This window comes from Aulostomus chinensis, chromosome 4, assembly GCF_037954235.1.
Source record: "Aulostomus chinensis isolate RoL2024-O1b breed Wild chromosome 4, RoL_Achi_v1.0, whole genome shotgun sequence".
In the NCBI taxonomy this organism is placed as follows: domain Eukaryota; kingdom Metazoa; phylum Chordata; class Actinopteri; order Syngnathiformes; family Aulostomidae; genus Aulostomus; species Aulostomus chinensis.
In genome coordinates, this window is record NC_141323.1 from 1,692,172 (window position 1) to 1,705,053 (window position 12,882).

The 12,882-nt window shown below is 40.3% G+C and overlaps 1 protein-coding gene across 1 annotated transcript; it reads left to right on the top strand.

Annotated features, from left to right (window-relative positions):
• Positions 1 to 5,266: 5,266 nt before the first annotated feature.
• On the top strand, positions 5,267 to 12,096 carry LOC147262266 (amphoterin-induced protein 2-like). Its single transcript, XM_086200993.1, has 2 exons — positions 5,267 to 5,462; positions 6,411 to 12,096. The coding sequence occupies exon 2, from the start codon at positions 6,508 to 6,510 to the stop codon at positions 8,011 to 8,013; it is 1,506 nt and encodes a 501-aa protein (XP_086057119.1). The 5' UTR covers positions 5,267 to 5,462; positions 6,411 to 6,507; the 3' UTR covers positions 8,014 to 12,096.
• Positions 12,097 to 12,882: the final 786 nt, after the last annotated feature.

Here is a 12,882-nt window from a genome sequence, read left to right on the forward strand (position 1 = left end):
AGAGAGGTGACATTCCATGTTACAAAAGCCAGCTTCCAAGTCTGGGGATCAGACCACCAAGGCCCCCGCCTTGGTCTGCTGCCTGATCCACAAAGCACTGGGCCCTTCCTGTTCCTCCTGTATGTGGTGGGCCCATGGGGGGGAGAAGTCCATGTAACCTTCTCGGGCTTGACCTTGCCGGACCCCACAGGTGAAGGCCCCGCCACCAGGCGCTCCCCCACGGGCCCCTACCCAAGGCCTGGCTCCAGGGTGGGGCCCAGTTAACCTTCTGTGCTGGGTACACAATCTCTTGGTTTTCTTCCCATGAAGGGTCTTTTTGAACCATTCTTTGTCTGGCTCTTTGCCTAGGACCAGTCTGTATAGGTTGACCCTTTTGCCCCTGACTGCATAGCTCCTAGGGTCCTTAGGGCTCTCAAACTCCTCCACCACAATAAGGTGAGGAGGAGTGATTTAAAGTAAAACCTTAATTTAATATTGAAACAATTAGTTGTAACCCAAGGACTCACCTTCATTGCCAATGTCCATATTTTCTCACACACCATATTCCTGTATTAATTGGAATATGACAATATTCCAATTTTCTTTGAGTCATGTTAACCTGATTAAGATCACATGGTTTTGAAAAACATGAATAAGGTACCCAGCATATGTCTGTACTAACTAGAATATTGGGTCAGGTAAATATGTTCTTAAGAAACCCGAGCAAACATTTTCAAACCTTTGGAGATTGGAATTGTGTTCCTGCCACTGTTTAAAGCAGTATATTTACATTTTGGCCATGGTGACCTGGGAGGTTATTGTGTGCAATTCTTCATCTGTTAAGTAGTTTTTATGTAAATCCGTCACATTTGCTCAATGCCTTTGAGACTTTGGTGTGATGCCTTTGTATTTTTGTTTACAAATGAGTTAAATATAATTTACGTCTAACACCTAAATGGTAAATGGACTCAATTTTATATTGCGCTTTTCTACCTTAGTGGCACTCAAAGTGCTTTACATTGTCATCTCATTCACCCATTCACACACTGATGGTGGAGACTGCCATGCAAGGCACCAACCTACTCATCAGGAGCAATTACCGTATAAGTTCAGTTGCATCTTGCTCAAGGACACTTCAACATGGTCACCAGGGTCGAGGATCGAAGCAGCGACCCTTTGGTTGCCAGACGGCCCCTCTACCCCTGAGCCATGCCGCCCACGGCCTAGTGATGAATCCAGTGGAGCAGCCTAATTGCATATACCATTTCCCATGCTCAAAGAATAGTTTATTCAGAATATACCAAACCAACATGTAAATGGAAATATTATCAAAGCTGTGGCATGGATTTAAAAACCGTAATATTTGTATTATCTTAACCAGAATATGGACCTTAATTGGAATATGATGTGCATGTCAAAAGGCACTGTAATGAATACAGGTTTCGCATTGTACTTATGTTGACGCTATAATAAAATAACATTTCAGATTGTAGGATTTATTCAATGACATTGAAAATGAATAAAACCTTTCTTTGAATAAGGCAACCTGACGCCTATTTTTAAATATTCCTATGATGATATCACCCACAGCGACCCCTCTCCTACACTGATGAGACACTGTACCTGTTCTACTTAAAAAATAACAGCCTTTTGTATCATATTATTTTGTAGCTCATTAGAGACCAGCCTGTATAATTTACATTTATTCAACTTATAATAGATTAATTTTGTAAATACGTTTTAAATACATTTATACATGTTGTGCTAACAGTATAGATCATGACAGGATACCTTCAACCTTCACGGTTCATAACCTGCTTCCTCTATGTTTGTGAAGGATTGGCAGTGTGGACAATCATCAGTTTACTTTTACCTACCAACAAACCAGGGGTGGAGGTGGGGTTCGTTGCGCTTGCCATTTCCCATCAACGAAGAACAGGGAATTTTCCCACAGCTACTGTGCATATAAATATGGACCGTAATGGGAATATGTTAGGAGTTTGAATGTAGTCACAATGTGAATATATTCATAGACACTACCCCTCATCTATCATAAGACACACCTGTGTCTGATCTTCTATAAGATATTCATTGAGTTCTTGTGTCTCTTAATACCCAGAAGAAAACTTGCAAGCAGAATAAATACATTTCTTGGCATTTTGGCTCATCAGTTTTTGATATACAATTGTTAAAATGCTGAATAAAAGTTGTTAAAGAAAAACAATGTTTCAATGATTGTCTTTTTGGAAGGTGGGTCTTTAATTAAAACAAGGCTTCTGAAGCATTTTATCAATGCAGTCATTTTATGGCTATAAAGAGGCTGATGTTTCAAGGTGTCTTCACAGAATCCATAAAGAACAAGGCATGAATGAACAATTACATTATCCCTCACAGGCACGCGCGCACGCAAGCAAGCACACATGCATGCATTCACAGTTTTAATGACAGATGAGTAGCTTTTGGAAAAATACATTCTCATGTGACTGTAATGGGGTTCAAGATCAAATGTGACCACCAGATGTGAAAAAAAAACATTTTTTTGCATCCCTTTTTACATGGATCAACAGTATGTCAAAAAAGAGGGGGATTATGTAAACCCATCGCACAGCTTAACAGCATTTGAACTATTCTGCCACTACAAGCAAATCCAAAAATGCTTCTCTTCTTAACTGTTTAAAAAAAGGCAGACAGAGTTTGTATAAGTTCAATTTTGCTCAAGCACTCCACATCCTTGCATATGCAGTGATAAAGCCATGGCTCTAGGAGAAAATGCAAAGATGGCTCCAAGGTCACAGATGTTTAATTACAATGTTGTTATCTCTAATGAACCAAATCCTACTTGCAATGCCAACATTACCCACATAATGTGATCATATCCTAAAGTCAGGCATGGGAATGACACGGCTCTGTTGGTCATTACATTGACCATCTCTGCAAGGGTGATACGGCTTTCCACTGATATCTAAATATTTTACTAATAATAGCATGTCTTTATTCCCAGGTTAATATACCCTGAATTTGATATTAGAGTTTATAGATTTTTTTTTAATCTCCATAGACATGACATCAGCTTTCTTTAGATCCACCACATTTCAAGCACATCTGTCACAAGAAATTCAACAGTGTTTTCGTGTCAGAGGTGCAAGTTTTTAATAACTGAGGTCACACTCTTTTTTTTTTTTTTGTGATTTATAACCCCCACACACAATGGCCAGCATGCAATCCCTCGCAGTTCCAAAGTCTGTAAATGGCCTTGTGTTCTTAGCCAATATCCACAAAACACAAAGTGCTGGGGCTCTCTCTTAGGCTGTGCATGAATGCACCATAGTAGTGCAGCTCTGTTTGTGAGATGAAATGAAACTGTACTTTTGCAGCACTCTCCTGAGATCCCTGAGTAAAGTTTGTGCACAAAGTGTGGTATTTCTCAATGTGGTGTTCCTGTATATTATAATCTTTAAATACCATAATGCACTAACTGCAAATTAAACACACTGGTTTGGCGTTTGGGTTTGGTGGTAAAATAAACAAGTATTTGTCAGTCTAAACTGACAGTTTAAATTGTCGATTTTTCTGCATTTCTGGGTTGAGTCAAACATGTCACCATTCGTAGATGACCACCACTTCAAGAGAGACATAACATTGTGCTGTAGGTTGAACATTGCTAGGCTATGCAGAGGGTTAAATTTTTTGGTCTGTACTGCTGTCAGAAATTCTGAAGGCTTGCATAATAGTTTTCTTTGGTTTTCTTGGTTTTTGGACCATGGGTTGGGCCACTCTGAGGTTGATTCTGGGCCGTATGTGGCACATAGGTTGCCATTTGCATAGGCTTGGATTACACCATAGTTTATAATCCTGTGCTGTTTGCAAGCACAGACAAGCATTTATATTTCTTAGGTGATCTGGCTGGGTCGTGATGCTATGCCTCACCAGAATGCAAGTGGGTGTTTAACTTTCTTTGTGTACTTTTAACAATGGCGGCTAACACAGAGAAACTAGGTTTGGGGTTTGAGCAAATTCAAGTTGAACCACAGTTAAATTTACTAATAAATGTAGTGCAGGAAAAAAACTTACCAGAGGAGTAGATGATACAAAAATGAGTGTGTAGAAATGAGTATTCCAAATCAATGTCAATAGATGATCTTGTATCAATGTAAATCATGCAGATTATGTGAGTGGGAAACACTGGTGATGTTGCAGAACACCGATTATCCAGGATAAATCTCATCAGACCACATTGCCCCACAATGTGTTGTCTTCCTGACACCAATTGAGTGTCCTCACATGTGAATTAAAGGTACCTGTTATTGATTAAAAAAATGTGGTTTGAACAAGTGTTAAATTGCTCTACATTCTGAAAGCCACGACTGATATAATCTTTTGTCAGTAATGTGGGTCCTTCACTCTGCAGTGAGCTGAAAAGAAATTTTATGGAATCCCGTTCCCAATTTCAGGAGAAAGTGTTTCAAAGATGCATTTTCTGCTTACTGCAGAGTAGAGGGAATGTGAGACACATGTTACTGACCAATCACTCTATCAGTAATGGTTGTCTAAACGTAGAGCTATTCATCGCTTATCTTAACAAAGTGTAAATAACTTACTTCAACTTTTATGAATGAGAAGTAATGTTTTGTCTTCAGTAGAACGGTGATGAAGCCTTATATTAAAGCAAAAGCTTGACTGGAGAGCGTCAGCATTAATAATGCTTTTGTCTTCACAGTGCCTTTACTTATGTTGGAGCTTTTTACTCATCATAATTTCTTAAACCAGGCGACCGGCAAGCTAAGACAACATAGCATCTCTGAGGCCTAAACAAAAAGCAGTACTGGACAGGGAATCGTGCAGCTTAAACCAGTCAGCTAGTTGTTTCATGCACACATTTTTTGCAGGTGCTGTCTTTCTTTCTTTCTTTAGTTTATTTTTTAAAGTTTATTTTACACATCAGTTGTTTCACATCAAACTGTCTGCCAACTTTTAATATGAAACACCATCTACCATAATCATTTTCAGACATTTTTTACACTATTTTTCATTTACTGATGACAATAATTCCACCATAAGTATTTGACTGTAGCAAAGATTGAAAAAGAGTGCTTCTAATTATCAGTGAAATGGGTGTGATGAACACTTCCTCTGCCTCTCTTCTTTCTCACATCCCTCCCCTCCACTCCTTCCAGCAGAATGCACTCTCCTGTCATTGGTGCGCTGCTGGCTGTTGCGACCCCCTCCCTCCCTCCCTCCCTCAGCGACATGCAACCCGACCTGCAGGTGAACAGTGTCGCTTCCCGGTTTCTTCCTCACACACTCTGCGGACTGCTGTCAGAAAACGAGGCGCTGTTACTGTGAGCAAAGATCTAAGTTATGCTTTAGGATTTTTCATCTTCTCAGACGGGATGCATCGCGTCCGAAGAAGAGTGCGTCTGGATGTGTAGACGAACACAGACAAGAGGCTGCTTTGAGCTGGCGGCAGCGGTGTGGGCGTCAAGGTGAGCTGCTGGCTGGGGATGTTCTGCTTCTATTTGATTTTTCACAAAAGTCGTAAAATCCTGATTTGTACCTTCTCAGTGAGCCTAAATGGAAGGGTTATCTCACTGATTACACAGAGGAGAGTTTACTCTTCACAATTGTGTTTATATAGTTTCTACTTAATAGATGCTTGGCTTCTGTGAGCAGTAAACAAGCTCATATTATATGGATTCTAAAATAAATGGAACAATGTATTTTGATTACTCTATAAATGTTGATTTTTAGATTAAACAGATTATTTTTGATGCTCTTACCGGTGTATTCTTGTACTGAATATTTAAATAAATACAAAATAGCCTTCTAATTTGATTGCGCACACACTCACTAGATAGATAATAATTCAGAAAAATCCAAGAGAGATTGATGCATGCTGTAGAAGGCAAAAAAATTGAAAAGAAAATGTAAACTCTAAAATGTGTGAAAACAGTATAAGTGAAAAAAGTAATATTGATGGCATAACCTGAGGAACATGTATTACCAATATCTATATTTATAGGTAGCAACCATTTTAATGTGAAAATGATGCCTGTAGCAAAATGCTGTAGAGTAAAAAAAAAACAAAAAAACATTTTACAGTAAGGACCCATTATTAGACATTAGTTAAAACTTTGTTAACTCTTAATTAATAGTTAATTATGACTATTCCTTCAGATTACAAACATGATGTGTAACTGAAAAACCAGGGGAAGGTGTGGAGGGGCCTGGGTGAAGTGCTGCTTAAGGGATACGTGTGCATACATTTTACAGTAAGGGTAAAAATGAATGAATAAATACGTGTTTAAGTAATGCTTATACAGCACTCTTGAATAAAAGGAAACATTGGCTAACAGTGATTTATGTACCCTAATTGTTAAGTGTTACAGAAAAATCATATGATTCATTTCCTTGTTTTCTCTCTCTCTCTTCAGCTCATAAAAGCAGTCCAGTATCCGATGCTTGTAAACCTGACATGTGCATGCCCGCTGAGACAGTAACCTGAGAGCCCATCCTGAGGGAAAAACCAGGATGTGTCCCACTGCGTCACTGCTCTTAGGCAAGACCGATGTTAGAGGCAGCCGTGCTGCTCTTGCAGCCTTGCTGCTCTCCCTGTGTCTTGTCTTCCCTCTCTCTGTGGCTACTTGCCCACCATACTGTCTTTGTGCCAGTGATATCATTTCCTGCAGCGGCCGCAATCTGTCCACGCTGCCCTCTGACCTCCCTAGTTATGCCACACGCTTGGACCTGAGCCACAATACCCTCACTGTGTTGCCTGCTGATTGGATATCCAAGCCGTTTGACCGCCTGGCTGCACTGGTTCTTGGTCGTAATTGCATCAGCCAAATTGAGCCGAACACTTTCATTGTGACACCACATCTCCTGCACCTTGACTTGTCATCCAACCGACTGACTGTGCTGAACTCTTCAATATTTACTTGGCTGAAGGAGCTGAAGGAGCTACTGCTGTTTGGCAACCAGATTGTCCAGATCAATCATGGGGCCTTCAGTGGTCTTCAAAATCTGTTGAAACTCTACCTTTCTGGGAACAGACTGACAGCCCTGCCCTTGGATCTTTACATGACTCCAGGAGGGCCTATTAACCTGACCTTTCTTGATGTGTCATGCAACAGGCTCTCTGAGGTGCCCATCCAGAGCTTGCTGTCACTTTCTCAACAAGGTGGAATTTATTTGCAGGAAAACCCTTTGGTTTGTGACTGTGCTTTGCAAGCCTTGCTGGAGTACTGGATGTGGAAACAGTATCGCCCCCTGGTGGACTTCAAAGGTGAATACTCATGTAAAGATGATACAGGACCAAAGCTGAACTGTAGCCAAGAAGGAGGATCAGACATATCCCTTGATGCTCAGACTTACAAAGTAGAACCAGGCAAATGGCTATGGGTACCATGTCCAGGGTTTGCTGCCCAGAAGGGGCTAGCAGTGTTCTGGGTAACCCCTATGACAGTGCTGAACTCATCAGCAAATTATCCAAATTCCCACCTTTTAGTCCTCCCGAATGGCACACTGGAGATTAGAGGAGCACTGATGGAGGATTCTGGCACATATGTGTGTGTGGCTGCTCGGGGGCGCGACTATGACCCCCATGAGCCTCTGGAGGTCAATGTGGTTGTGGGAAATTTGAGTGCTGCTTCTGCCAGTGGCATGGCACACCGCAGTGGAACAGAGCATTTCAACACTGCATTCACCACCTTGGCTTCCTGTGTGGTCAGCATCATACTGGTGCTGCTTTACCTCTACCTCACTCCCTGTCGATGCAGAGAAGGCAGGGGTGGGGCAGCAACTGGGTGTGGTGGACGAGCAATCATCCTCTGTTCTGACCCCAGGGATGTAGAGTCAGGACAGCGGCGGTCAAATGGAAAGAGGGTAGCTTTCCTAGAGCCTCAGGTGGAGGATTCTATTATTGGTGGCACAAAAACACCAATGATGGACTTGGGTCATGTTACCACTGAGGGAATTCTCAAGAATGGAAGCAGGACAGTGGGACAGACCCTCACAGACTCTGCTCAGATGGCATAGCAAGAAAAATGACCTTTTGCAAATTGTATAGTCTTTGTTTTGTTTTTGTTTTTTTCCACTGTCTTGTCACAGTTTCTACTGACAGAATTCATTTGATGTGAAGTAGTTATGTGTAGGTGCTGGTCTTTCATCAACAGCAGAAAATGCTCCCTTTGTTGGCAGAAATTCAATTATGTCCCGACTCCAAGAGGTGTCTGTTGTTTATATTAGGTGGTCATATGGAAATTTTACCACAGGAAATTGTTAGCGCTCATTCACAGAGCTCATGGAAACGTGGGCAGTGTTTTAAATCGGACTGAGAGGAACATTTGATGAGGTGCTAGAGGCATTGACGCGTATTATAATGTATACACATAGTGAATTCTGATATCATGGTGACCCTTGTTAGTTCTGTCACATGCTATGGAGCCTGTCATCTTCAGAGAATAAAAGTGTGAAATTATCGCAACTTTGATATTTGACAAATCAAACCTAATCACATATATCCTGCTGGATGTTGCTTCATAAAAGCCTAATAAGCAAGTCAGTGTATTTTCCAGTAAGAAAACAAAAGGTGGAATAATCTCAAAGAGTTCAAGTACATTAAAAAAAAATCCCGTCCTCTGTAAATTAGTGTTTAGCTCTGCAGACAATTTTAGTTTAATTCCATTTGAGTGAGGGTGAGAGATTAACTGAATCTTGCTTGTGTAGTTAAAAAACCTGGATTGTATTAAAAGCTGCAAAAGTCAGTGTTTGTACATTAACATTCGACCAAGACGTTAACTCAAGTGGGCATGACACCACTGGGAATTATTGCCAACACAGAGTCTCTATTTTTGCATCTTTCAGCTCATCAGTTTATTTCACTCCAACAGCTCTAGAGGAACCATGACCTACTCTGCATCTAGCAGTATGAAGGCAAATTTAGCTGGTGAGCAATTTCCAAAAATTAAATTAGCAGCTTCATAATTAGGTGTTTCCCTTCACAGAGGGAGGAGGAAAAAGATAAAACAAATAAATCAATATTGTTTTACATTTGTGGTCTGTCAGAAATTCCAAATGACAGATTTTTTTCTTTATGGGTCTGCACTAAGAAACTAGTTCTATATATCTAGACTATCTTCAAATCACCCAGTTTTTGAAACCCTGACAGTCGCAATCAGGATAAGTGGTAACAAGACAGTGGGTATCACCAGGCATAATTAACCCAGAATTTTTGACTTGGTTGTGAGCATATTCATGTGAAGGGAGTAGGGAAAAGGAGCGGTGTTGGCACTCTATGACCAATATATTTCATTCAAAAGGAACAAATAATCCTTCACACATATGAGTAGGAAGTATAATAGGAATTTAAATTCATAAGACAGGCATAGCAGTTGCTGCAGCCCAAGCCTGGAAGGAGAGCTGGCAAAAAACAGACAGTGAATGTGTCAATTACCAGACTTTACCATATCAGCTTTCCATCATCAACAAACAAGTAGATCTTACTATAATAAATAACCTTGACTGCAATTAAAGAAATGGGTAGGATATATCATGGTATGTAAATCAATATTATTGTCCTTTCAGCTGCAGCTGTGTCTTTATACATAAATTTGCCAGTTGAAGAAACACAGTGGAGACACAATCTGTAGAACTGGGACTGTGATTTGTCTCACTGTATGCTTCCCTTAACTGGCAAATAGAAATAATTTCCTCAGAAGAACATGGTTAACATTCGAGGAGGTGCACATCAGGAAAGACAAGTGGTTTTGTCTGAGGGTAAAAACCTTGAGAGACTCCCACGTGATCCATACAGGTTAATGAGGTTACCCTCTGCGGGAATGGTGAGGACATTGTCCCTGTGATGTGATTGCTTGGTGGTATTTTTCCATGTTATATGTAGATGTAATGTCTCCTATATGACATATTCACAGTTGTAACCATATAAGGCAGCAACATTGTGTTTCGTTCTGGCTGCCAAAAAATTGATTAGTATGTTTCAAAATTGTAAATGGGTGTGCTAGTAATTGCCAAATACAGCTGTCCAATGACAGAGTAGATGACATTAGTCATAATGTTTGCATAGAGGTTATTTTCAACATTTTTATTTATGTCATGTGCTCATTCCTGTGGGGAGAACAGGCTGATCTGCCTCAAACTGGGCTACTGTACAGTCCGTAGAGCTGAAATACATTGTGGGACATGGAATTGTGTCCAGTTTTATGAGTAAGTAGCACATTAGTTATGATTATGAAAGACAGCAAAATATGAGAAAACTCAACATAACATGTTGAGATACCACTCCAAGTGAATGAGGACATATATTTATTTCGAATTTTGTGGACTGTCCCTCTAAGCTTAAGTATGAGCATTGGACAAAATTCAAAGGAAGGAGGGAGGAATCATGTCTACCTGTTGATATTTTAAAAAGTCTTTTCAACCTGATCCCTTCCTGTCCAGTCTAAAACAGACATCTTCTGCATCTCGTCACATGGTTCAAACACATCATGGAGAAATGGATCTTTATTGGTTGAGACAAGAAGGGAGTCTTAGCAGTGGAAAGAAGCCCCGTCATTCCATGTCAGTGTCACAGAAACCAAAACTAGGTTTGCCAGCTCACCCTCAGCAGCCCACCGTGACCCACATCTTTCCTTTGTTTGGTTTCTGTAGATGTGGGGGGTCGTTTTCAAGTGCCAAGCGGCGTTGTAATCATTGGTGTCCGTGTCTCAACATCTTTTTAAAAACATTTTTCTGTTTCATTAGAATACAGCCTACATTTTAGGATGTTGTGCTGTGAAGGTTGCAATGACAAAATTGTAGTTATGAAATAAAATTTTTCATTTTGGAGGATGTGTGTTATTTTATGCTCACAAGAGAATATTACTGTAATCCTCATGCTCGACAGGTTTAGTATTCATGCTCATCGTGTTTGGCTCCTCTCCTGAGATCTGGTTGAATCTTTTTTGCTACTATGCTGACATAAAATGCATGGATGCGCGAAAAATTAAAGTATACTGTTGCATCATAAGGATTTAAGGATTTCAAGTAAACCCTTAGTGAGTCAACAAATCGCATTTCCAAAAATCCTCTTACAAGCCTTTTCAATTGCTTGTGAAAAAACTGCTGGTGAGTAACGTGGAAACACACTTAACATGATGAACTGGTAGTGAGGCAACTAGCGGCCTTTTACAAAACCCTCATTCTTTGAGAGGCGATGGGGAAGCAGTTGGTGTTGAATAGAGGCTTAAGGTAGTAATGGATCCCATTGGGACTAATTTATCACCCGTCACCGTTTCAGGGTGGTGAGGTGCTTTTTACTAGTTCACATGGTGACATTTACTTGCTGGATGCAAGAGGTCTCCTGCTTCAGTGTTAGGTCCATTCTAAGGACCGGGGAGGATTCAGGTTGCGTACTGGACTATGTGTGGCTGCAAACATGATGTGATGTAAAATCATGCAGGGAAGTGGGAGTGAGAAGAGTAGCTAATAATAGTTTTCCTGTGATAGTAACAGAATCACAATAAAGTGATTCTACAATAACATATTCCAAGTCAGTTCAGGCATAGCATATAACAATGCATGTAATTTAAAAAGAAACAACCTTAAAGGCAGAGTACTACAGTAGCACAGTTGGTTGCTCTTTGTAAGCACAACATTCATTAAAAGTGGTGCCCTCATCCTGGACTTAGTGGCACCAGAAGTATACGCTCCACCCCTGACATCATGACACATGCTATTCACCAACTAGCACAAGCTAACTGCTTGTTACAAGCTAACCACAGGTAAACACAAGCTAAACTCCGGCTAGAATAAGCAAAACACTGGATATGACAAGCTAACCACCAGCTAGCACAAGCAATCCACTGATGTATGTCCCCTATTGTCCAGTTGAAAGCAGAAAAGTCCCAGAAATGTGCTGGCAAAATAAAAACATTAAAATACAGGCAGAGGGTCGCAGCTCTGTAGACAGTCCCCACCACATGTCCAGAGACCCATAAGTAATGACTGTGCCTGATTCATTTTTTAAGTCTTTTCTAAAGGAAAATGTTGCAGACTCCAAGCTTAAAAAAAGAAAGAAAAAAGTAATATCATATATTTTCAATAAATATAGCTACTATCTGCCAGGTATCACAAGAGAATTTATTGGAATACATTGCAGTATTAATACTTTGCTGCAGATGACTACGTCAAATGCTAAACATGCATCATGTTGCATAGTGACAGTCAAACAAAAGAAGGAATCAGAAGGTCAAGCCAGATTACAGTGAAGGCCAAGTGTGAATTTTGGGATGATTTGCCAATGTGAGGCAGTCGTCAGTGGGGGAACATGCAATGAATCTCAAGTTAAAACACACCAGAGACATCTGCAGGTGGTGGCAACTTGGCTGTCTGTGAGAAAATGGTCAGCACAAGGTTCCCAAGCACAAGTGTTTTGTTACTTCTGCAGTAATACTGTTGATATTTATAATATTCTACTGAGACCCAAATGTAATCCAGAAGCACAGAAGCATTTCATCCCCTCTGTGCCCAATATAAATGTACTAATTTCCTGACTATCCATAATTCAAATGCTTGGAGAGTATAATGGATGTGTGGCTTGCAGCTGAAATAGCAATGTTAATGTGAACATGTTTGAGTAATTTAGCAATTTCTTTTTTGCTCTGTTTAATTAACATCATGTAAGCCTCTTAGCTGTCCAGTCCATCCAGCTCATTTTAAGGAGACGATTTACCTGAAAAGAATAACTGTTATTTATCCTCAAAGGTGGTAATCAGTCCCTCTTAGGCTTGTAATGCTAACTTATTTTCTGAGTCATTCTCCACTGACAGTTTCTTTCACCAACACTTCCATCACAGCTGGGGTTGGGTTTTTTATTTTTTTGCTCACAGTACAAAGGAATCGAGGGAA

Excerpts from the sequence above, each read along its gene's own strand:
- LOC147262266 (XM_086200993.1), top strand. The coding sequence starts at position 6,508 with ATGTGTCCCACTGCGTCACTGCTCTTAGGCAAGACCGATGTTAGAGGC.